Source organism: Protopterus annectens, chromosome 2.part0, assembly GCF_019279795.1.
Source record: "Protopterus annectens isolate FY-2018-M chromosome 2.part0, PAN1.0, whole genome shotgun sequence".
Classification (NCBI taxonomy): Eukaryota; Metazoa; Chordata; order Ceratodontiformes; family Protopteridae; genus Protopterus; species Protopterus annectens.
Window position 1 is genome coordinate 1155836145 of NC_056728.1, and position 26490 is coordinate 1155862634.

The 26490-nt window shown below is 43.9% G+C and overlaps 1 protein-coding gene across 1 annotated transcript in view; it reads right to left on the reverse strand.

Moving 5' to 3' along the window:
* Positions 1 to 3917: 3917 nt before the first annotated feature.
* SNAPC3 (small nuclear RNA activating complex polypeptide 3) overlaps positions 3918 to 26490 on the reverse strand; it is a 451523-nt gene continuing 428950 nt past the window's right edge. The window contains exons 8-9 of the mRNA XM_044061357.1: positions 11445 to 11552; positions 3918 to 4220 (exon numbers count right to left, since the gene is read on the reverse strand). Coding sequence (XP_043917292.1) covers positions 4073 to 4220; positions 11445 to 11552 — 256 coding nt within the window. The 3' untranslated portion in view covers positions 3918 to 4072. The remainder of the gene's footprint in view (positions 4221 to 11444; positions 11553 to 26490) is intronic.

The following is a 26490-nucleotide window of genomic DNA, read 5'->3' on the forward strand; positions in this document are numbered from 1 at the left end:
GGAAACCATGTTTAAAACCCATTTGTCTTGGGTAACAAATTCCCAGTTTTTTGCATGCAGGGCGAGCTTTCCTCCAAAAGGTGCAAGTAGTTGAGCAAGGATTGGAAGAGTTAAGGAGAAGTCATTGTGCAGTTTTCGCATAGGGGTGGCTTACTACTCTGTTTTGGAAGTGAGAGCCCCCCACTGCTTAGATCTGTGCATAGCCTGAGACTGAAGTCCTGGTGGTCTGCTGCTCCTGGGTTTGGACTGAGAAGGCCTGGAAGGGACTGGAAAGGACCAGATCTTTGAAGGCCAGTGCCTACTGAATCTAGGTGGCTGTACTTGTAAGAAATCTTTACAGTTTGCATAGATTTAGCTTTTTCCTCCATTCTTTTGAGGACGTCTTCCGCCCTGTTGCCAAAAAGGCGGTTTTGGTTTAAGGGTGCATCCAATAATTTAACTTTAACATGATCTGGCAAGTTTTGTTCCTTAAGCCAAGCATGCCTTCCAAGTACAGACCCAGTGACAGCAGCCCTGCAAGATGCTTCTAAAGCATCAAAACCACATTGCAAAGTATGTTTACCAACTTGGTCAGCAGAATGCATTAACTCTTGTAAATCTCAGCACAGTCAGGAATCAACATCATTTTCTGTTTAAGTAGTCCCAAAATATGTTGCTGATACTTTAACATATGAAACTGGCAATTTAAAGCCCTAATGGCCACAGTAGCAGAGGTATATACCTTCTTATCCCATCTGTCTAAAGCCATAGAATCCCTGTCCGAAAAGGTAGGATTATTGGCAGTAGTAGCCTTAATGCTTTTAGGTCCTTGGGAAATGTTCTCTGGATCTGCAGTAGGATTCTTGAAGAGGAATTTGTGAGAGTCAGGTGCTCTATAGTACATGTCAGGTTTCCTGGGAGCTGGAGGCAAAGAGTCTGGGGGTAAGGCTGGATTCCAGGAAAACATCATCTACAATCTCCAGAACAGGAGGGATAGTTAGAGGCCTGTGCTGAGGCAGGTTTAAGAATTCCCTAAGTCTCTTTTTGGACTGTGAATAGTTCTGGCTTTCCCAGCGGAAATGTTCCCTAAGGGTATACAAGGTTTCACCAAAAGAAAAGTCTTCTGGAGGGGAAGCAGAGGGAATGGAATCCTCTGCATCAGAATCCTCATAAGTAGATAAAGGTAAATCCTGGTAGTCAGAAGGAATAGAGATATCAGATTCATGATCAGAAGAATCAGAAGGAAAATCAGTTCTAGGTCTCTTGGAGGGGGAAGGCTGGCTTCCCCTAATTAAGGCAATAAGGTCTTCAGCCATTCTAATCATTTGTTTTTGAGGCATGTGGACCTAAGAATGTACTTTGGTCGTTGGTTCTCTAGGCGTAGTGCGAGCTTTAGGCCTGAGGAATTCGGTATTTTTAGCTTGAAACGACGTCGTTGGTTTAATATGAAAATCCATAGGCCTGCATACACCCTCAGAAGTCGGTGCCTGCACAGCGGCTCCAGACCCATCCAAGGTAGAGACATCCGCAGGTTCCATAGTCGAAGAAGCATCTCGTGGCATACCGGACTTCGAATGGGTCTCAGCAGAGGCCTGCGAATCGATGCAGGTATCAGGGGCTGCGAAAGTGCCTCACTGAGTACCGGCAGACTGGCGACTAGCTTAACGGAAGCATTGTCAGCAGTTTTGGACCTATGCGGTCTGTCTCTGTCTTTATCCTTACATTTTTTTAGAAGATAGGTAGTCGGGTAGCTTAACGAAGCCATTTCAGAGTACGGAGATCGAGAACGAAAGTATTTAGCTATAAAAACAGACCGACAAATAGTTTGGGCGTTGAACAAGGCACAAAACCAACAGCAAGGGACGTCGTGGTCTGGGCCTAAACAGGTGACGCAGTAAGAATGAAAATCTCTATGAGGTATTTGCTTTCCACAGGCAAGACAATTATTAATTTTTTCTGACATCGGATAGAGCAAGAAAAAAGGATCCCCAACGGGGCACTTATCTTTTTGAAGACTTCAGGTCTGAAACTCGAAAACTAAAATTTCAGGAGTCGGCTGACCAGCACTTGCGAACTGCATCTGCTTTGGTCACCACGCAGCAAAAAAGGCTGATGTAATGGCATCAGCTGCATGTTTTATACCCCTGACGACCTGACGTCATGGAAGAAGCGACAGCATCCGATGCAGAAATTCCAAGACTCTGGTATTCAGGCCGGCTGAGGGCTACCTGCAGGCAGATAACCCAAATGTGATGACAGCAACAGTGAAACACAAAGAGCATCTGGGTGTCCCTGTGGAACAGGTCTGATGGGCTCAGGGCTCAGACCCAATGAGGGGCTGTGTTAGGATCTGAGATAAGACAGGACAGTTCTCTGTGCAAAGAGAAAGTCCTTTGTACCACATCGAATGGTGACAGAGCAGGGGAAATCCCCCCCCCCCCCAGAGCTGAAGCCTATGAGGAAGGAAGGTCGGGGCAGCCCCTGGATCCGAGTCTCCTGGAGAGAATCGGATCCAAGCTGTCTAGAGCCGAGGCTCTGAGGGGAAGGGATGGGTCCAACAAAGTCTGGGTCGAATCCAACCACTTCAGACCCAGTGCCAACCTCTCGGATCAGAGACTTGCCTTAATCGGTGGGTATCGGACCATAAACAGTCAGGGACACCAGAGTCAAGAAGGTACTTTCCTTGGCCCACTGCCGAACCTCTCAGAGATCTCATATCCTGGGACTACATAATCACCAATCGAATTGAAGGAGGAGAATGGGCTTAGCAAGGGCAGTCACTGATCCATGAGGGGTCGGAGTTGGCTGGACTCCCATCTGGATCTGAGCCCTGAGGAATCTCCACATCATCCTATCCATGTCTGCCTCTGTCAAACTCCTCGAAGATGCCATGGATGCTGGTCGGGAGTGTTCTCTCAGTGTTTGAAAGAGTTGAGAGGCTAAGGCCGGACAGACAAGTTTCAGACTGTACTCCAGCATACGATTTCTGCTAGTCGCATTCAAAGGCTTAGGATCCAAGAATGAAGTGGACAGTAAAGAGGAGTCAAATCCAAGCAAGACTGTTGATCCGAGGGCAGCCTAACGGACTTTGGATCCAAAAAGGATGGATCAGACACCTTCCTAATTTTCTCTGAAACCTCAGAAGCCGCCCTCGGAGACTATTGAAGAGACCGTTTCCTGGCGTCCAAGGAAACTTGAGGTACTTTGGAGGGGGGTTGAGCCGCAGAAGAAGAGGAAAGCCTTTTAAGATGAACTTACTGCACCTGTCAGAGAGCACCCTGGGGTTAAAACTGGCACAAATGGTGCAAGAAGAATTGAGATGGTCAGCTCCCACACAATAAATGCACTTCTTGTGGGCATCTGAGTTAGGGATCTTATGCCCCACAAAAAGTGCACTTCTTGAAACCAGCAGGTTTCTCAAACATTTTAACAAAAGAGAAAAGCAGTGTAACCTAAGGGAAAAAAGGAGAAATACTTAAAAGAGAAAAGTACCAACCCAAGGTAGCAATGTAAGAGAAACTGTAGTTGTTACTGGCATTGGGTATTCCTTCAGTTTCTTGTTTTACCTGACAGAGGGAGGCAGAAGCAGACACTATTTCTAACAGTAAAATAAGAAGATTTAGGAAAAGAGTAGAGAGAAAGTAGTCAAAAAACACTACTTACTAGCTTGAGAATGAACCTCCATCTTACCATGATGACGGCAAAGGAGATCTGAAGAGTTAGGGACAGAATACAGCATTATGGGTAGAGAGAGTGAGAAGCTAGAGAATTGGATGCAAAGTCTTTTGTATTTGGCCGAGTCGGATCCGAACCCATCTGTGAGGAAGAATGAAAAGGGACAACATCAGATCTGTATGGTACTTACTGTGCAATTAATCTGGCTAGAAAGTATGGAACAATTTCAAAACTAATATTTGAAACACTTGGATAGCATCATACATATTTGCAATAACCACTTTATTTATTAAACAGCAAAGCTGAATAACCACATCTTCAAGTATAAAACCATTTGGAAAGAAAAAAAAATACTGCTTAATGTAAGCCATATTCTGCAAGTCAAGAACTCAGGACTACATTCATAGTAGATGGCTGGCTAGTTAAATATCCCAGGATCTACATAAGGAAAAGCGAGGAACTCTCCTAATTTGTTGCCTTCAGTGTCATAGTGAAGCAGTCGAAAACAAACATCACAGAAAAAGCAGGGGTCCTCTGGTGCAAGATGGTCATTATTGGTCACCCACCTGTAATGAAAGAGAAAAAATGCAAAAGTACATACAATAAGCAATCAGGCATTTGTACATATTTGTCAGATTCAGTACTTAAACCAATACATGCATGTGTCACTGAACTGTAAGCACACTTTGCATATTACTATGGTTTTAGTTTCCTATCCCTGTGCTAATGCATGCATACACACACATGCGTGCATGTGTGTAATAGATGGATCCACCTAAAAATAATAGAGACTGCAACTAAAAAACACTGACCACACACAGTGCAAGTTCCAAGTAATAATCTCAAAGTGTGCAATATCAAGCACCCCTCCAATAACCCCCCCCCCCATCTCCAGGATAGCTCAATACCAGGTAAAGAGTAAATTCCCCAACCTGGGTAGTGTAACTATCTTGCACCACTGTCTACCAAACTGGGTAGGGAGGAAAGCTGTCATTTTTAACAGTCAACAAAACAGTGAGGGGTACAAAATAAATGCAGTACACTCTGTTGCATATACATTTTGAGAGAGTTTACTGCTGTCTGTATTTATTAAAAGCACTCAATGAGAGTGCAGGAGTTGACAAAAGGCAGAACAAACAGAGTGCTCCTTTTCTGTATGGGATGTGCTTACATTCACAATACAGTGTGCCCTTCATACCAAAAGGTTTGGATACACAAAGTTTCAGCACTGGGTTGGGGGAGTGTTTGCAGGTTACAGAGTAAGGGCTACAAAAGGGGATAGATTTAGTGTTGTGCATGTGTGTTGGCATATGTGAATTATGTGTATGTGTCTTCTTTAGTGTTAATAATAGGAAAGGAAGATTTTCATAAAGTAATGTGTAGAGTTTCAGGTTAGGGTTAGCACACATGAGTAAGGATGGGCAGGGGGATTTGGGGGTATCCCCAAAACACCAAAGCATTCCCAACTGGACATGCATAACAATAGGGAAACCTCAAAGAAAAGTTACAGGGAATTCAGAATCCAAGCAAATTTTCCTCAATGAACTGAAGGAAAGCATAGCATTTATTCTGCTGCATTTGTTGCTGCTTGTTGGTAGCTGATTAAATTGTAACTGTTATTCTAAGCCTTTGGATTACGCACCTGGGCTTTAGACCAGTTGTTTCACATTAGGAAGGTTTGTGGTCTGCACTGTTGTGGCAGGACAGGAAGCTTACATCCTTTTGAGTTGGGAGTTGCTGATTGAAGGCTTAGTGCCTGTTCTAAAGTGTATTAGTTCTGTTTAAGCACTTGGGCTTTGGGCCAGTTTTTTTACATTAAGAAGATGTGGTCTGCACTCTTGTGGGAGGGCTGGATTCTGCCCTTCTGAGCTGGGAATTGGTGTGCCTTGTTGCTGCAGCATAGACCAGATTCAGGCCTGCTGAATCTAGCTTTGTTTGTATAACTTGAGCACTGACCCAGGCCATCTTTTTTTCGAGAAGGTTCCCCTGCACCCTAGCAGCAGGAGTGTGCAGTTAGAACTTGTCTGATTGAAGACTGCTGGAGCAGGGCTCAGTTTTGAGTTTTATTCTGGTTAATTGGGTAACTTGTTTAAATCAGTTGTTCGTTTTCTATTGTTTTATATATATATATATATATATATATATATATATATATATATATATATATATATACACATATATATATAAAACATCTATCTTACAAAAAAAATTCATTCTATTAATCTGCTTTTACTGTATTTGTGTTTCTTCCTACTTTATTACTAGTGGCATTGACTACAACTCTGATCCGAGATATATAACAATAAGTATCCTTTTCTGTGCAGTTAGAGTTTTTTGATTGTATCTGCTTTAGTTTCTGAAAAAAAAAAAATATATATATATACTCGTTTTCCCCCCTTTCTAAGCTAGTATAGTCCAGTTTTCACGTTAAGTGCTGAATTCAGGGCTGTGTTACAAATCTCTGTGTTTGCCCATACCTTACTTGGATAGAGGGAAGTTTCTCTGTTCACCTGTGAGAGAGGGGAGCTTTGAACAGCCTATCTGTCCCTGGAGGAGTGGTTTCAGCCCAAAAATTAGTAGTGTATTGGCTATTTTGGGCTAATTTCTCTTGCTTTCATTTCCCTGCCATAAATACCGCATTTACCTGGTTTTGCACGCCAGGCAGTGCCGGTTAGCTAGGGTATAACTATTCCCGGCTGCACAAAGTCTCCTCTTCAATTTTTCCCTTGGAACTAGACAAACTTCCAACTTAAGCACTCAAGCCATTCATTTCTCGGCCCAGCACTTGCTCAAAACTCATAGCAAGCACTTATAAACCCTAGCACTAGACCCTCCTATACTGTACAGAAGGACAAGGCTCTCTATTCAACCTTACCAGCCATTCAGTAAAACAGTTCACTGTACCTATCCAGGCATGTCCAAAGGGCAGTTTCAGGAATACTCTCTAGTCCAACTGGTGAATCTGGGCATTTTGAGGCAATGTTACAACTGCCTCATGTACACAGACAACCCTCTCCTCCTACCACCAAACACTAATACATGCGAGAGATGCAATTTTACAGCCAAACTAGAGGCTAAGCTCTCTCAACCCAAGGCTGGATCAGACAGCCAAGAGAAGAAGGGAAATACTTGCATCACACCACCAGTCTCACATAGACCCATTAAACCAGCACCGGCAAAAAACACACATAAATACACGAAAACATACTCGGAGGCTCTAAATAAAAATCTGCAAAAGCAACCGAGACCTCCAAAGCAGACATCCAAGCAACCTCAAACCCCTCCCCCCCAAACACAAATCATGAAACACATACTTCACAAAACCAGTGTGCCATGCAACCACAGCCGTTAAGGCAAAATAACATACCCAATATACTAGTAATAGGTGACTCTATAGTCAGGCACACTGACGTCCCACTCGCTAGGCTGAATAAGGAGAAGGTTACTGTTAGCTGCCTGTCATGTGCCAGGATCTGCCACATAACACAAGCACTCAGGTCACTCCAGAACAAGTACAAATACGACTCTGTCATTGTCCATGTTGGTGTGAATGACCGGAGCCGTACCTCCCTGGACTACATGAGAAGAGACATGGAAGAACTCTCTGATCTTGTAGCCCAGGCTGGTATGACCCTGACCCTGAGTAGCATCCTGCCCTCACCAAGAATGATACCACAGTATAAAGAAAAAATTATCAATTTCAACAATTGGCTAAGTTTCTGGTATCATTCAAAGGGGATCCAGTGTCTGTCTGCCTGGGGTGACATGCTCAACAAGCCACGCTTCTTCGCTAGAGATGGCCTGCACCTGTCACCCTTAGGCTTTCGAATACCGGCCAAGGCTCTTGCCACCCTCATAGTGCCTTTTTTAGGCAAGGCTCAAAAGACAAACCCACCGACATAAATAGCACAAGTAACAAAAAACTGAGGGTTTGTTTGTGTCTTTCGACTTTTCCCGGTTAGGAGTCGCCACAGCGGAACTCCGGTCCGCTAATGATTGGCAGTAGAGTTTTACGTGCTGGCATGCCGGGCCTAACGCACAACCTTCAACGAAGGAACGCCCGTTCACGCATGTCACCACACAGAAGATGCTCTAACTGAGAATCGAACGGGCAACGTCTAACTATGAGGCGACAACGCTACTGCAGCACCACCACAAAAAACTGAGGGTAATGCTACTCAACGCCAGAAGTCTAAACCTCAAAATGCACGCACTCGAGGCACTCCTCAGTATGGAGAAAATCGATATATGTGCAGTAACAGAAACCTGGTTTAAAGCTCCAGACAGCACACCAGCACTACCAGGCTACAACTCATACCATACATTTTGGCCACAGAACCCGGACCGAAATACAAAAGGCGGGGGCGTATCCATATTCATCAAGGATACACACACCTCCAGGTTAGTGGCACAGCACGATGCTTCAGAGATCATCCATGTGCAACTAACAACGGGCAAAACTGCAATTCAAATTGTAGCTTGCTACAGATCACCCACCATGTCAAGCACCCCTATTCCGCATTTCTGGAAACACTGGGAAATATAAAGGTCCTACCAAACACCCTAATATTGGGTGATTTAAAATACCCAAACATTAACTGGGAGAACTACTCAAGTACTAACTCCCTTGCCCAACATTTCCTAGAATTTATAAACTCAAACGCCCTGGATCAACTGGTCAACACTCCCACCACAGGTGACAACATATTGGACCTGGTCATCACAAACATGGGCGACCAGTGCTCCACACCAGAGGTCAACCCCTCACTGGTTAGATCTGACCATAAACAAATCACTTTGGATATCCACATTCCACCCCCGGACAAGGAAACCATCGTGAAAAACTTTTCAAAAGCAAACTTCACGTTACTTAAGACCGAGGTGGAAAGCTTCAAAGCCCCCATGTTAAAGGATAACATTGTCCAAGCTGCAAAATCCTTTACTAATGCATTCTACGGGCACCTACAAGAATGCATGGATCGTGCTATCCCAAGCAAAACCAAGAATCACTCCTCTAAGAAAAGGAAACCAGTCTGGTGGACTCCTGCCATAAACGAGCTGTACAACAGAAGGAGGAAACTAGTACAGAAAAGAGTAAAATCCCAAGAAGGGAAGACATCCCTGATCAGTATCAGCAAGAAACTACGATCCCTCATAAAATCATCCAAGGCAAGTTTCAAAAGAAAAATTGCCAAGGACTCCAAAGATAACCACAAGGCATTTTTTTGCTATGTCAAGAATCTAAGTGGCAATGCTCAGATCTGCTCGGAGTTAGTGCAGAATGGTACAAAATACACTGAACCGACCGATATTGCCAACATCCTGGCAGACCGGTTCAGGGCAAACTTCACCCCCTCTCACCCCCAAAAGACCCCTTAACCATACCAGAAGAATGTAGAGCTCCTGAAATCACAGACACTCAGGTTAAAACAGCCCTCTCCAAAGCCAAAAACACAGCATCAATGGGACCGGACAGTATCCCAGGCTGCGTCCTACACGAGCTCAAAGACGAACTAACCCCTCACTTAAACACACTGTTCAAACTCAGCCTCTCCACAGGTTACATACCCATAGAGTGGCGCACAGCAACAGTTATTCCGCTCCACAAAAGTGGAGCCACAACAGACCCCAGGAACTATCGCCCTATAAGCCTGACTAGCTTGGTCTGCAAGGCTATGGAGCGCATCATCATGGAACTCATTAACAGAGACATTGGGAACCTCCAAACACTGGACCCTACCCAGTTCGGCTTTGTTAAGGGCAGATCATGCCTCCTAAACCTGGTGGACTTCTTTGAGACAGTTACCAAGGCTATAGACTAGGGAAAGATGGTACACACAAGCCTACCTAGACCTCGCAAAGGCCTTTGACACCATTCCCCATTCTGGTATTATAGACAAGCTCACCAGCCTGAACATAAACTCCTACATCATAAGATGGGTTGCCAACTGGCTCACGGACAGAACCCACATGGTAAGAGTTGTGAGAGCTAGGTCTGACTCTAAACCGGTTACAAGTGGCGTTCCCCAGAGCTCAGTCCTAGGACCCCTCCTGTTCGGCACATACTTCTCAGAGGTACAGGCAAGCACAGGAGGACTATGGCTGACCAAGTTCGCAGACTACTTCAAACTAGGGGTATAATTGCTTCTCCGAATGACACAGACATCCTCCAAAAGGGTCTCACTGAGACAGACACCTGGTGTCAAAATCATGGCCTCAAGCTAAATGCCAAAAAGTGCATAGTCATCCCCTTTGGAAAAAACAAAGTACCCACAAACAACCACACAGGTGGTAGTCCCCTAAATACAGAAGATGTAATAAGGGATCTGGGGACCCAAGTAGATAGTAAACTCTCCTTTGATAATGACATTGCCAAAGTAGTTAGAAAATCCTTCTACGTAGTATACCTTATCACAAAAGGGTTTGCATCCAGATCAAAAGAAGTCATTGTGCCCCTCTACTCATCGCTCATCAGACCCATCAAAGAGTACAACATCCCATTTGGGATGTATCTTACAAGACACCTGCAACAGCTGGAAAGACCACAGAAGTACTTTACCAAGAGGATCACTGGCCTCAAACAGATGCCCTATGCAGCTCGACTGAAGAAACTCCAGCATACCGCCTACTCAGAGGTGATCTCTGCCTGACATACAAGGCCATGTCCAACCCAGAACTGATGGACATGCTCCACCTAAAGAAAAGCTTATCCCCTCGAGCCACACGCTTTAGGGATCTAAACCTCACCACAACAATAAATGCAATGTGCTGGAGGGATAGATTCCTGTCACAGAGACTTCCCATGCTTTGGAACAAGATTCCAATCTACATTAGGCAGAGCTCCTCGCTAACACTCTTCAAGAGAAACCTTGACGAGTGGATGGGAAACAGAAAGTTTACCCTGGGGATCACTTCAGTGGCTCTGCTGGACAGAGGCACAGGGAACTAATCTAAGGGGGCGACGAAAGCCAACACATTTTGGCTAGGCTTACAAATGCCTTTGGGCAGATAGCCTAGTGCCTACCTATGAACAAGTTTCTCCTTCCTTCTCCCCAGATCATCAAGCCCATACACTTCTCCATCTCCTGGTGTCCTAAGACTTTGAAAGAGGGAAGAGAGCGAGATGGGCACTGTGGCCATCATCTAGTGCCATCTAGGAATTTTTTTAGATGTGTCTAATACCCCCCAGACACTAGCCTGCTAGTGTGGTACTATGCTGTTACTCTGTGCCAATACTCAGCTGCAGTGCTGTGCACTTTTTGAAGGCTCGTTCTCCCTACGAAACCCTACTGCAGGAGCTTCACTTGCAAGCCTTGTCCCAAAATATGCCTCCTGCCTGCTCTGGCATAAAAAGAATAATTTAAAATAAAGTGATATGCATTCTAGTCATTCATTCTGAAGGTGAGTGCCGTGTATTCAGTGATACTAAGGCATGATGCTACATAAACAAATACAAAATAAAAATGGGTAGTACACTCCATTACAGTCATTTTCCTCTCCTATTTTTATCAAGGTAGCACAACCAGTATGGAGAAAAAAACTAAGTATATAAAAATAAGTCAGAGGATTGACTTTACAAAAATGTATTTAGTTGCATGCCATGCTATTGTTAGTAAATAGAATGATCTAATTTACTGGCTTATCCTCTCAGCTTATATTTACAAATCAGCTGCAAAGTGATGCACGTTTCACCATACAAACTTTGTCTCAGTTTACATAAAAAAAAAAAAAAAAAAAAAAAAAACGGGTAAGGAAAATTATAAAATACTTAAGCAGCAATAGTTACAGACCTTGCAGTATACAAATTGCAAACTGCACATCTTCTAGTCCACAGCCAGTGCTTTTTGATTGGTAGTGGGTACAAAGTTTTATCAAGGCAGTCATCTCGATGTGCGAGTCTGTAAAAAAAAAAAAAAAAAATCATACTGAGAATGTTTACATCACAGAACCAAAAACACAGAGTGCCACTTTTCTGAGGACTTGCCATCTCTGAGTTGGTAAATCTGGCCAGGGAAGGCATGCAGAATGCCCAAGGTTGGTTAACTATCCTTGGGGGATGGGGATCTATGTCCTGTTGCAACAGTACCACCTGGAGAAGGTCCAGTGCTATGCTTCAATATACAAGGCAGTAGGCACGAGTGTGAGCCCAGACAAAGAGTGCAGACACTCCAGCTAAGCATTTTTGGCTTGCAGAAGCAAGCATTGGCAATACCGTGGCACAGTAAGCACTACTGCTATTTCTTACTTCTGTATACCTGGCTGACAAGGGGAAGGCAGTTGCAGCATACGAGTTTAATTTCCATCACGAAAATTTCCACTGTCTTGGTTTTTCTGACTTTCCCCCACAGCATATGCACATGCTAAAAGTAGGAAGCAAAAAATGTATTAAACGGAGATATAGCTCAGTCATGGGGGAAAAGGGGCCTTAAAGAACAGATTATAAAAAAATAATAAATGGAGATGTTTTTGACTCAAGTACTGCAGAAAGCCATAATGCTGGTAGAGTGGCATTTGCTACTGACATTTTCTATTGGGTAGTTGTCATATGGTGAAAAAACACAACAGAATTTGCAATCCACCTGAAAAGGACTTCCCAAGTCACTACAAACAAGCCTCAACCCTTTCCTCTTTGGAATAACTAAGTCAAACTCTTGTTCAATTTTCCTGAATGTGCACATTCAAGGTGTGAAGTGTACTTTCTCCTCTGGATTACTCCCCCCAAAAGGAGAAAGGTGAGATGAATGGATTGATTTAAGTTCAATTCCGAAATCACAATCAGTGAAAAATGTGCATGAGATTACTACAAAGGGAAAAGCTGATTATAAACAGCAACGTTTTATTCAAGCTTCAAAATTCGAAAGGAATATTTTAAGATTTCTGTGCTTTAGCTTTAATAAGAACAACCAAAGTCGTAAATACTATAGAAATAATCTGTTCTTCATGTGTACGAATTCAAATACCAACTTAATATTATTCAAGTCCTGTTATGAATAGTTAAATCAATCATAAAGCACTTCTAAGATCCAAGATTTCAGTTCCACTGCCTAAAGTGATACAAGACTGTTACTGTCAGAGCACGTAATTAAACCAAAGAACAAAAGCAATAAATTATTTAAAAATGTCTAAAATGTTAGCACCACCGTCAAAGTAATCCATGCAATTGTTTTCTTCCAGATAAACTTTTCCCCTTTTTCTACAGTAGCAGAATAGTATTAATTTGCCATAGCTAGTGAAATATGTAAAACAAAACATTGATTAAAAACAATAATGACTGAGAATAAAAACAGCCAGATGAGCACCTGTAAATAAAGGCTTCTTCAGATCTAAGACAAGTTTTCTTTAAATATTTGCAATATAATCTGAAAACTGGACTTTATCAAGAATAATACATTTGGATTATGTTTAATGCTTATTTAGATAATAAGAAAGCCTAATGAGAAAGAAAAAGAAGTTATGTACTCACCATAACGTTCCATCTGAGTAGTTCTACTTCATTTTTCTGCAACCTGTGGGTATACGGATCCGTATCGGATCTGAGCCGGCAACTTTATTTCTAGCATCTGCTCCAAGCTCCGAGCTCCTCCCCTTACCCATAATGCCCTACCATCTCCTATCTTCCCTCAGATCGAGTTTGCTGCAACTAACAATATATATGCAACTCAACCCAATAAACCAAACCTGAAAACAGGATAAGGTCCGGAGGACAGAGGGAGGGAATGTTGCAGAAAAATGTAAGTATAACTACTCAGATGGAGCGTTATGGTGAGTACATGACTTCTTTATCTGAAGTAGTTAACTTCATTTTATCTGCAACCTGTGGGACAGAGTCCCCAGCTACTCCGATCCTGGGAGGCCCTTATGGAAGGATATTCCTGAGCACCGCAGAGCCAAAGGATGCTCTACCCCTCGAAATCAGATCCAATTTGTAATAAGAAATGAAGGTGTGTGAATTGGCCCATGTTGCTGCTGCACAAATATCGTCCAAAGGTACCCTGGACCAAAAAGCAGCAGAAGTCGCCATGGACCGGTAGAGTGAGCCTTAACTATACCAGGAAGAGATAAACCTTTTGCTTTATAGGCATGTGAAATGCAAAGAGTGATCCATCTGGCTAAAGAAACTTTAGAAATAGCTTTTCCCATAAACGCTTTGGAAAAGGAAACAAACAATTGGTCAGTCTTGCAGAAAGACTTCATTGTATGAAGATAAAAATGAAGTTGTCTATGAACATCTAACAAATGGAGTTTGTATTCACCTTTATTTTGGAATTTGGGAAAGAAAATGGGCAGATTAATGGACTGGTTTATGTTTGCTTCAGATGCCACTTTAGATAAGAAGGAAGGGTTAGTACGGAGGGAGACCCTATCCTTATGGAAGACCAAATACGGAGACATGGCAGACAGAGCTTGAAGATCAGAAACTCTCCTAGCGGATGTAATGGGGACTAGGAAAGCTTTCTTCCAGGACAAAAATTTTAAGTCCACCAAAGCTGCAGGTTCGAAAGGATGAGCCACCAATGCCTGTAAAACAAAAGTAAGGTCCCAAAGAGGTACAGAATCCTTGACAGGGGGCCGTAACAGGAAAGTACCTTTAAGAAAAGCCTTACACAGCCTAGAGGAGGCTAAGGCCATGTTGTCTTCACCAACGTGAAAACTGGAAATGGCTGCCAATTGTACTTTCACTGTGGAGGAACTAGCTCCTTGCTGAAAGATACCAGACAGGAAGTCCAACACTGCTGGAACAGGGGCTGTAAAGGGATCTATTTCTCTCTGTGAGGCCCAAATGGAAAAGCGCTTCCATTTACTGCAATAAAGTTTCCTAGTGGAGTCTTTAAGAGAGGCCACCAGAATGGATTTTACCTGGGATGAAAGACTGGGGAGTCCTGGCAATTAACGGAACTGGAGCAACCAAGCTGTTAGCTTGAGGCTGCCCAGATCAGGCGTACGTGTCCCTGACGGATGGGAAATTAGATCTGGGCCGGGATCCAGAACCCACGGGGGAGCTAAGAGATGAGACCAAAGGAATGGGAACCAAACCTGACGAGGTCAGAATGGGACAATGAGGATCACTTTGTACCATAGTTGGCAAGCTTTCTGAAGAAACTTCAGAAGAGGTAAAGGTGGATAAGCATACAGAAGCCCGGGGGGCCAAGCATGGTCTAGAGCATCTCTGGGAACTTCCCCTGGTGAGGGAATCAGAGCGAAGAACTCGCTGCACTTCATGTTGGAAGGAGATGCAAAGAGATCGCAGCAAGGCTGACCCCATGCAAGGAAAAACTCCTCCGCTACTGACTGTTTCAGAGACCACTCGTAAGGCATCAGAATAGCCCGACTCAATCTGTCCGCTAAAATGTTGGAGCGCCCCGGATGTGCGTTGCTATCAGAAACCAACTGGTGGAAATCGCCCATTCCCAGACTCTCATGGCCTCGCGACATAGAGGGTAGGATCTGGTTCCCTCCTGCTTGCTGATATACCAGACGACCGACATGTTGTCTGACTGAATTGCAATCAATCCGAGAGGGAGGACTGCGTGAAAGGCTTCCAACGCTAAAAGCACTGCCCTCATCTCTAGAACATTTATGTTATTTATGTTAACCACCAAAGAAGAGATGTCTTGCAGACATGACTGATCTTGATCGGAAATTCCATGGGCAGGTCTAGCCAAGACCACTGAACAGCCAGAGTCCATTGAAGAACCCGCATGAGAAGGCGCGCATAAGGGAGAATAGATATGGTGGCAGCCATGGAGCCCAGAGCCCGGAGAACCTCGCTCGCCTTTGAAGACTTGGAGTTTGCTATCTGAGCTATGTGGCACCTGAGATGTAGAATCCTGTCTGGAGTTAGGAATACCTTCATCTGCAAAGTGTCTAACCGTGCCCCAATGAAGTCTAGAATTTGTACTGGTTGCAAATGGGATTTGTGAACACTGACTGTAATTCCCAGTAGGTCTGCTAACCGAATGAAATAATCTCGGGCCAAACACAAGTGATGCTTGCTGGGCGCAGCGAAGAGCCAGTCGTCGAGGTATGGAAACACCTGAATACCCTGAAGCCTCAGGTGAGCCGCTACAACTGCCATTACCTTGGTGAACACCCTGGGGGCGGTGGTGAGACCAAAGGGTAGGGCTATGAACTGAAAATGACTGGCTCCCAGCCAGAAGCGCAGAAACCTCTTGGAGCTTCTGTGTATTTTGATGTGGTAGTAAGCATCCTGAAGGACTAATGAGCACATCCAGTCGCACTCTCGGAGATAAGGTAGAATGGACTGTAGGGTGACCATCCGAAATTTCTGTTTGGCTACCGACCGGTTTAATGTTGACAGGTCTAGAATGGGCCTGAGGTCCCCCATCTTTTTCGGCACCAAAAAGAACCTTGAGTAGATGCCTAATCCAGACTGATCGGGGGGGACGGGGGACCTTTTCGACGGCTCGTTTGAGAAGTAGCTTTGAAACCTCTAGAGCTGAGGCCTACCTGTGAGCGGGTGGAACATCCGGGAGGTGTTTTGTAATATTTGGAGGGGCAACGAAAGGAATAGAGTAACCTCTGGATATTATCTGAAGAATCCAGCGATCTGCTGTAATGGACTCCCATGCTGTTGGGTGCAAGGACAATCATCCCCCGACTGCCTCCAGAGTAGGACAGTCGGGCAACCCCTCCGGGCTGCTGACCGGGTCTATCAGAGAAGGGTTCCCTAGACCTGAAATTCCTGGGACCCCCTCTACCTCTGGGTCGGCGTCAATCCTGTCCCCCTCTTCCTCTGGGGGAATAGCTGTCCTGAGAATCCCAGGAAAACTGAGATTTTCGGAACCACATCTTCTGCCCTCTTGATTCCTAAAGAAGGACCACTGAGGGTTAGAGAAGTAGACTCCGGCAGACAAAGTCTTCCTGTCCTTTTCGCTCTGGACAAGTGTGTCATGTACTGTCTTCCCAAACAGGGAAGAACAGTCGTAGGGAGCGTTGATAAACGACGCCTCGAAAGGGTCCGCGAACTAACACAATCTGAGCCAGGCATGACACCTCATGACTATGCCTGTCCCAGCCGCCCTAGCTGCTTCTTCCGTGGCATGGGAAAGTAGCCGCATAGATATGTTTGAGACTGACTTCAGAGTAGACATTTTCGCCGAGAACAGCTGTCTGTCCTGCAGCAATAAAGACTCTGGGGGGCGACTCAGCGAATTCCGAAGCAAGGTCTCACTGAAGCCGAATCACATGTGCCAAATAATTCAGCGCACGGATAGAAAAAGTCACCGAGGAGTATATACGCTTCCCAAACCTATCCACCGACCTGGACTCCTTGTCTGGAGGGTGGACTAAGGAACTCTCCTGTGCTAGTTCTATGTGGCCGCTGCGACCAACATAGCATTAACTGGGGCTCCTTTCGACCAGGGTTGTCCATCAGAAGGGGGAGATAAAACCTTGTCAGGGCATTTGGGATGGGCTCTACGGTGTTGGGCTCCTTCCATGCCTTCGTGGTGATGAGGTCCACCAAGGGGTCTGCTGGTGGGGACACCCAGGAAGTAGATGGGCCCCGTACCAAAGGCCTCCAGGAACACTAACTCATCCCCAGAAGGTTTTGGGGCTGACCAACCTCCCCTCTGGCAGAGGATCTCCATAACTTCTCCAAAGGAGACATCTTCGGGAGGTGACCTGGGGGAACCTTCTCCTTCATCTAAGTCAGTGTCAGTAGTGAGGGACTCGGGGGAGTCCAAGTGCCTCCTTTTGCACTTGCGCTTACGGTGACCCTCTTCAGTGGGACTTTCAGAAGGGGATCCACGAGCCACAGGGGTTTCCTCGGGGAAAATGACCTGGGGATCCTCTGGCACAAGCTGTCCCTGACACAGGATAAAGGGAGTTGTCTCCAAATCCAGGGGGGCCTGGGTGGTATCCGAGGGGATGGGCTGGGGTCTCAATACCTGGGAGAGAACCCTCTCCACCACTTCGAAGGCCGAGGGAGGAGTCCTCCCTGGATCCGAAGCGGGTACCAGAGCCAAAGATAGGGTAGCCTGAGGTCCGAGGGAACAGGATCCGAAAGGGTCAGAGCCGAAGAATCCATTCCCTTGGGTCCAACTCCCTGTCCGCGGCTCCGAGAGTCACTCGGATCCAAACAAGTCAGATAAGTCAGATCCGAGGAACTCAAGGTAACAGCCAGAGTCGAGTTTGGAGGAACCGTCGGCGCCGTGCTACCAGCTCCAAAAAACCTCGGATCCAAGAGTCTCGAAGTATGGATCGGGGAAGGAGAGATGGGCTGGAAAAGAGGCATGGAGGTCGCCCCTCCAGAGGGAGAGGGACCTGGCAAGACTCCCATCTGAATTTGGGTCTGAATAAATCTCCGCATCATCCTGTCCACATCCATGTCCGATAGGCTCCGAGTCGACCTCGAAGAGGCCATCGACTCGGATCTGGTTGGTCTGCGCAGTGGGGAGAAGGGTCTCGGGTCCGAATGTTCCAACGGCTCTGGTGAGAAACGAGGAGACCGGAGCCGTGGAGAAACAGGCCTCATGGTCTTAGATGGGGGGGGCTGAGAAAGAGCTCTCTGTCTGGGGATCTCTTCAATGCCTGTCCTTTTTCTCCCTTTCTTCTCTGTGCCTTTACTTTTTCTTCTCTTTTATTTTTTCCTTATCTTTGTCAGACTCGCTGACTGAAGATCTGTCCTTTGAAGACCCATCACCAGACGAAGAGGGAGGTTGAGTCTCTGTCTGGGTGGAAGGTGGTACACTAGCGACCAAGGCAGATTCCAGCATGGCAACAGGGAGAAGGCCTTTGGCAACTAGCTTGGCCTTACGATCCCTAAGGGCCCTAGGGTTGAAACCTGAACAGACAGCACATTGAGTGGACAAATGTGCCACTCCTAAGCATATCACACACAGAGTGTGACCTTCGGCAGGGGAAAGCTTAAGGCCACACTCTGTACATTTTTTGAACACAGGCTTTGGCTGGTCAGCCATAGTCCTGCACTCCAAGGTACAAGCACTTACTTTCCAAAACCCACACACACACAGGTAGGGGAAGGGCAGGCCTAACTACTACTCTATACAAAAAAACTTTTTTTTTTTTTTTTTTTTTTTTACACCAACGACCAAAAGCGATACTACAGAAGGGGAAGAAGGAAAATCCTAGTCAAGCACACCTAGATATCAGCAAAAAATTTTTTTACTTACTATCCCTGAGCTCAGAGCAAAGGAGACCACGATACACACTACTGGCATGGCAAACAAGATCTGAGGGAAGATAGGAGATGGTAGGGCATTATGGGTAAGGGGAGGAGCTCGGAGCTTGGAGCAGATGCTAGAAAAAAAGTTGCCGGCTAGGATCCAATATGGATCCGTATACCCACAGGTTGCAGATAAAATGAAGTTAACTACTTCAGATACAATGTTTACAAACAAAAGAGGAAGGAATCTAAAAGATTAATTTAATACAGAAAATAAAAAAGTACAGTAGCAGACAAGGTGCATATAAACACCAGAACTGCAATTATTGTGGGTTATTATAGTAGGGAGTATTTACTACAGTTTAGTCACTGAAGTCAGGCATAACTTAGTTTTTATAAACTTGTAAACCATTTTATTAACTTGTAAACTAACTAATGTTATTCATGTTCCTCAGGGTTCTGGCCTTGCTTCAATCTACACTGCATCAACAATTAAAATGTACATTTGTTTGCACACATTACCCAAACTGCCACTTACAACAGCAAGAGAAGTGTCTGTGTAAATGTAAAACAAACTATTCTCCACAAAATACGGTTTCAATTACTTTAAACAACCTTTAAACTGACAGGAAAAATCGTGCTCCCATTTTTTAGTACAGTTAAACCTTGCAACAGTACATTGAAACATAAACTCCTAAATTAAAAATAACTTTCCTAAACAGCAAAGTACAATAAAATAACACAGCAAAGGAGCAGCATAAACAAACTATCAATCCTCAAAAGCCCACACAGGAGCATTCTCTTAAAAGTTAGGAAAGCTCTGAAGGGCTTGACACCCAAACCTGTTTTTTTAGTCAGCTCAACTTAACCTAACCTAAAGACTTGAGCACATGGAAGGTGTCCTGAAGCTGTGAAAGCTGTCCAACTGTTATATCCTTGGCAGCATATAATCCATATTGCTAAGGCTATTGCAGCAATGATCAATATAATAAACACCTCCTGTTTCTTGGGCCAGAGGGGAGTCACCACAATGATTTCGGAGGATTACCTCTGAATCTTCAAAAGTGCACTGGATATCAGTGGAAAAGCATACAAGCACATTCCTGTCCAAAGAAAAGAAACTGCATCTGACTTTTGGGCCTTCTGACATGGAGCCCTGGAGCGGAATTATGCCAGCTGATTGTTCAGACAGGAGGCAAAAAAGGTCTAACTGAGGAACTCTCCACAGCTGAATAAAATCTTAGAAGACACCCCTGATCTAGTTTCCATTCATGAGGGTTTGCCTTTGTCCTGCTCAGCCAAACAGTTTTGCTCTGATGGAATGTAGGATGCCTGTAGATCTACCTCCTGCTAGTATGGCTGGTCTGCATAGGTGCAAGATATAGTTTCACCTTTGCTTGTTTATGTAACACATCACTTATACTACAACAGTGAACAGGACATCTACCGTTATGGTAAGTTTTTACACAGCTGTACTATGTCCTTACATTTCACTGCTGCAGTATTCCTTGCACTAGGGAGAGTGCAAAAGCTCAGGAAGAAGACAGGGAGGAGGAAGGACCAGCACAGCCCTCTAGGAACCCATGAAGAATGGCCCTAGCAAAACCAGCTTTATCTCTGGATATCACATCTAACTTATACCGCTTGGTAAATGTATGCTCAGAAGTCAAGGTAGCTGCCTCAATAATAGAGTTAGTATCCAAACCCTTGAAAAAAGCACCAGAAGAAGCCACAGCCCTGCTAGAATAATTCTTAACAGAAGAAGAAAGGCTACTGACATGAAAAGAACAAAAAGAAATGGCTTTAGAGATCCAAGAAGAAACATTTTACTAGGAAACAGACAATCCTAGAGACTTAGAATGAAAAGAAACAAAGAGCTGATCAGATTTCTGAAAAGTCTTAGTCTTATCCAAATAAAATCTGAGTTGTCTATGCACATCCAAAGTGTGCAGAATCATCCCCATCCCACTAACAGACTGCGAAGAAGGGTAAAAAGTAGGCAAATGAGTAACTCATTCACCACTCTGGGCATAAAAGAAGGATTAGTATGGGGGACACCCTGTACTTATGGAAAACTAAAAAAGGGGAAAAGACAATTTATTTACTTTTTATTTATTTTACATTTGTTTACCGGGAAGGTCCGACTGGACACAGGTCCATTTTCAGCGGAGGCCCGGGGAGAAAAGCTCCAAGTATAGCAAAATACACAACAGTATACAACAATACTATATAATACAATACAGTGTTGTACAAAAACAGTGGCTGAATGTTCAGTGAAGTTCGGTAGTAGTAGAATATAATACAGTGATAAACTTATTTACAAGATAAGACATAACTTAGCTTGGTAAGGTTGAGCATACTTAGGAAACAGTATAGTAGAATATAGTACAGTGAGAAATGTATTCACATGGTAAAACAAAGTAGCTAGATGTAGTTGAGCATACTTAGCAAACAATATAAAAAATTATCATTGCTGTCTAAATGAGGGTTAGTATAAGCTAACCTGGGGGATGACATGGGCATAGCCATTTCTTTAAATAGTGCATTTTGAGAAGTTTTTTGAACTGGTTAGTTGAGGATGTAGAACTGAGGTGCTCTGGGAGAGAATTCCAGCATCTGGCAATGGAGCAGGCAAAGAGAGATTTGCCAGCTTCATTTCTGTGTTTGATGACATTTAAGTGGTTCATGTGTGCATATCTTAAGTTTCTGGAGGGTTTATAGGGGCTGATTAGTTTTTTCAGGGCAGGTGTTTTGTCAGGATGGTAGTAGAACTTATGTGTGATAGTTAGTTGGTTGAGTAGGAGCAGCTGTGGAAGCTCTGGCCAGTTCAGTTGCTTTAGGGCTAGGCAATGATGTGACCTATGGGTGGTCTCGGTAGTGAACTTAGCAGTCTTGTTGTAGCAAGATTCCACCTTGGATAGTTCTGTTTGCTGGAGGTTAGTTAAGATAGGGGAGGCATATAGGAGGATGGACAGTAGATGAGTTCTAGCTATGGTGGCTTTGGTATGTTTGGTCATGTATTGGTGGTTCCTATAGAGGAGTCCCATCTTTTTGTTGACCTTTTTGATTGTTTGGGCGATATGGAAGTCAAATTTCAGATTACTGCCAATTTCAATGCCTAGGAGTTTAGTGTGTGGAGTTGGGGTGATAAGTGTGTTATCTTTAGATTTTATGATGAAACTGTTGTCTATGGGTGGAGATCTACCAGGGTAGAAGAGAATGAGTTTGTTTTTTTGGGACTGAGTATAAGCTTGATGTTAGCAAACCATTCTTCTGCTAAGGTAACTTTTTTTGGATTATGGTTTTTAGATTGTTCAGGGTGGGTACGGCGCATATGAATGGTGTCATCTGCATATTGCACTATAGTAGCAGAGAGTGAAGATGATGCAATTTGGTTGGTAAATATTGAGAATAGTAATGGACCGAGGATGGACCCTTGAGGGACACCTAGAGATACTGGCAGTAAGGGGGACAGTTGGTTCTGCCATAGGACTGCCTGCTGACGGTTAGATAAGTAGTTACCAAACCAGGATATGGTAGAGGAGCTTATGTTAAGGGTGGTGAGGGTATTTAGAGCATTTTATGGTTGACCATATCAAAGGCCTTAGATAGGTCTAAGAATATGGAGGATACTAGCAGACCGTTGTTTCTGTGGGTATTGACAATGTCGGCAAATGAGAGCAGAGCAGAGGTTGTGCTATGGGAAGGTCTAAAGCCATGCTGGGATGAGGATAGTAGGTTGTGTTGTGGGAGGTAGTGCATAAGCCGGGAATGGACTATTCTCTCTAATATATTTGACAGGGGTGATAAAATTGCTATAGGTCAATAGTTTGTGAGCTCATGGGATTGACCACCTTTAATGTAAAAGTTTAATGTGAGATATTTTCCAAGAGTGGGGTATTTTGCATTCTGTAATTGATCTGTTAATGAGGATGGACACAGGATAGGCTATAGCTTCTGCAGTAATCTGTAGGAATTCTGCAGGTAGGTAGTCAGCTGCTGGTGTTGTTGGTTTAAGTTTTCTGAGGAGCTTAGCAATTGTATTAGTGACAACTGGGTGCAGGGAGAAACTGGGTTGGGTATTATCTGCATTGGAAAGGGTGGGGTTGCTGATACTGTGGGTTTGGTGTTAGTGGTTTGTGTATTGGCAAGGGCTTGGATTGTATCAGTGAAGTATTTCTTAAATTGGGTGGGGATATTGTCTAGGTTATTTGGTAACAGGGGAAGGAGTGGTTGTTTTTCCTGGGTATAGCAGGTTATTTATTGAGGCCCAGAATTTTTGAGGGTTGTTGGTGTGTTTATCCTGTAAAATCTTATAGTAGTTAGTTTTGTCAAGTTTTGTTAGTCTTTTGGCTTGGTTACGGAGATTGTGGTATCTCTGTTTTGAGACAGGGGTTTTATGTTTGTGGAACTGCGACCAGGCTTTGCCTCTTTCTTTCATTATGGACCTTGTTTCTTTTGATAGCCAAGGTGCGTGGCTGGTTTTAATCCTAGTGGTCCTGGGTGGAGCACTGCACATCTAGGATGTTTAGAAAGGTCAAGTTAAAGTGCTCCACCGCTTCATCTAGTGATAGTTGTTTTAAGGGAGTCCAGATAGAGCTTTTTAGTGAGTTGATTAGATCTTGTGCCTAAAGGTTTTTTTTATGTATGATTCTGAGTATGGGCTGATTTGGTTGGTGAGACCGATGTCTAACTAAGTATGTTGCTTGATGGTCACTCAGGCTGTCAGGGAGACAACCTGATTGGTGGGTATGGCTGGGGTTGGTTAATAATATCCAGTCCAGGACTGAATGTCTTTTAGTGGTTTTTATCTATTCTTGTGGGGGTAGTTATCACTTGGGTAAACCCATGGAAGTTAATGTGGGTAGAGGGGTTTTGTCCGGTACATTCAGACCAATCAATGTTAAAGTCACCTAGGAGTACGGTTTCTTTTGGAAGGGATGAAGCTAACCAGTGGAGAAGATTTTCGAGTATGACAGTATTATTGCCTGGTGGGATGTATCCTCCAGCAATAATAATGTGTTTACTGGAGTTGAGTTTTAGTCTGGCTAGAATAAGTTCTATGTCATGCACCTCCTGGGAATTGCATTCAAATTGTTCTATAGAGAGGTGGTTTTGGTACAGTACTGCCACGCCTCCTCCTTTTTTTCCTGTCCTATCTTTGTGCATTATATTGTAGCCTGGGGCAGTTATTTCATTGTCATGGTGTTCAGATTTAAGCCATGTTTCTGTTAATACCACAATTTCAGGTTTATATTGGGCTAGTAGGGCATGGAGATTCTGTATTTTATTGAGAATGCTTCTTGCATTTACATTTAGAAAGAGAAAGGATGAGGTAGGTCTTACATACAGAGGATTACAGTATATTGAATTAGTACTACTGAAGTTTTTAGGTCCTGGATTCAGGTGTATGTCACCACAACATGAGAGTTTTTGGAGTAGGTATAGATAAAGTTTATTTAGTTTATGGAATATTTTCACTAGTCTACAGGATGAGTGGGTTTGAGCTTTGAAGGTTGTATGTCTATGTAGACAGGAGGGTGGAAGAGTGGAGGAGGGGTCATCTGGTGGCGAAGGGAGATGGTTGGGTTTAGTGGGCCTTGTGGAGTCAGTTTGCCATGGAGGATGGGGGGAATGTTAAGTTGTGTGCGGTAAGTGGAGAGGACAGAAAGTAGGAAGTGAGAAAAGAAGGGTTAATGTGAGAAGGAGAGGCTGTGGAAGGTGGGTCTTGAGGGCAGGGGGCATATTGATATTTTGTGGGAGTGACTGGGTGTGGATATGAGTTGTTTGAGAGCAGTTGTAGAGGGTGTGTTTATCTTGTATTGGAGTGGGGGATGATGGGTTTATTTTGATTGGATAATTGGAAGTGAGGAGTGGTTGGGGGTGTGGAGTATGACTATAAATGTAATTGATATGGGGTGGGTGGGAATGCGGGTAGGGTAGAGGAGCGAAGTGAGCAGAGCGGGGCAGCACCGTCCAAGAGAAGCAGGTCAAGAAAAACAAACAATCAGCAAGAGAGGTTACTGAAGCTGAATAGGGGCATCTGTATAGAAATAAACACTATATAGATAGTTTGTCCCTTTCAAGCTGATGGTTATTTTAAATGCAGGCTTTACTGTTTAAAACATTATTCTTTGTAAGGATGCCTGTAAGTATGGTGCCAGTGGGTATTTATAAGAATGATATAACTTAGGGAAGGGACACTGTACAGGATAGTACCACTGTTTGGGTGTGTGTACAGGTCTCTTAGGGACATATTTAGTCTGAGAGCATGGAGGTGAGTCAGGGAGGTAGGTGGGAGAACTGGTAGGGTTATGTAGAGGAAAGAGCCAGAGGAGTTATGCAGTATGAAGCTGTCTCTGGCAGAATAGAGACAGTGAGCTTATTTTATAGGTCTTTGGGGAATATAGAGAGAGTAGGGAGGGATTGCAATGGTGAGTTTTAGCTGACCAGGAACCGCTTTGTTGGAAGGCAGAATAAAAATCACAGGATTAAAACTAAAATACTGGTACACATACACTGAGTTTAGAGTGACTGTTGCTGGGAGGGATTCCACCGATAAGCAGGGTTCAGTGAGGGAGGAGATGATCTTTCTGGGTGAATATTAGTCTTTGAGGCACTCTAGCGAGGCAAGGGTCCTGTAAAAATCGAGATACAATTAGAGGGTGAGTGTTAGGCAAACAATAGCAGAGTTGGCCAAGAGATAGAGGACAGTAGCAGGTAGGAAGTTGGTTTAGAGGAAGAGACAGTAATGTCAGAGGTAGAGTGAAACGAAATGATGTTAATGTCAGAGAGAAAGACAGGGAGTAGGAAAGGAGCTTAGACTGCTTGTTATAAGGAAAGGGAAAGGAGAGGATAAGAGAGCCAAGCTTGGCTGAGGCAGGAGTGTGGGAGGGGGAGAGCAAGAACAGGAACAGGCAGGTGGAGAATATAGGTAGGAGAGGAGGATAGATTCAGTCAGTGGGTTTAAGTTAAAGCAAACTACTACTTCGAGTACATTGGTTAGTGATACATTGCATCAGTTTCAGCAAAAAAAAATAGTAGGTGGAAGAGGCAATTAACACTTATTAGTTAAAAAAAAAACACTGTCACAGTTCACTTATTAAGGTTATAGCAGTACAGCTTCATTTAGTTCAGTGCAGTTATAGTAAAGAATGCTGACAACAGATACAGTATAGTCACATTCAGTAGACCTATTTAAAATGTCAGTTTCATTTAGTACAGTAGATAAAGAACGATTAACAATTTTAGCTTGTTCAGTGCAGTTAAAACAACTATAAAGATATTTAACACAGTGAAGGCACAGTTAACAAGCACATCAAGAATAAGCAGTTCCGTTTAGGACAGTAGATGTAAGACAGGTGGCAGTTAAATTCAATACAGAGGAGCTATTTATTATGCACGTTAACAGATAGTGTATTTAATCAGTGGGACTATTTGCTATGAACGCTGTTAGGAAGTAGAGTCTAAGAAGACACTGGTGCTTTTTTCAGTGAGCACATGGGTACATAATCAAGTTGGGTTTGGGGCCTCAGCAGGTTAACGCCAAGGAATATGGATTCCTCACGCACACCATGTGGATTCAAGCACATACAGTGTTATATTTAGCCATCCCTCTCAGGCCTAGCTTATACAATAATTCCTGTTTCATATGATAGGTTCGTATAGCGAAGTTGAACGTTTTCTTT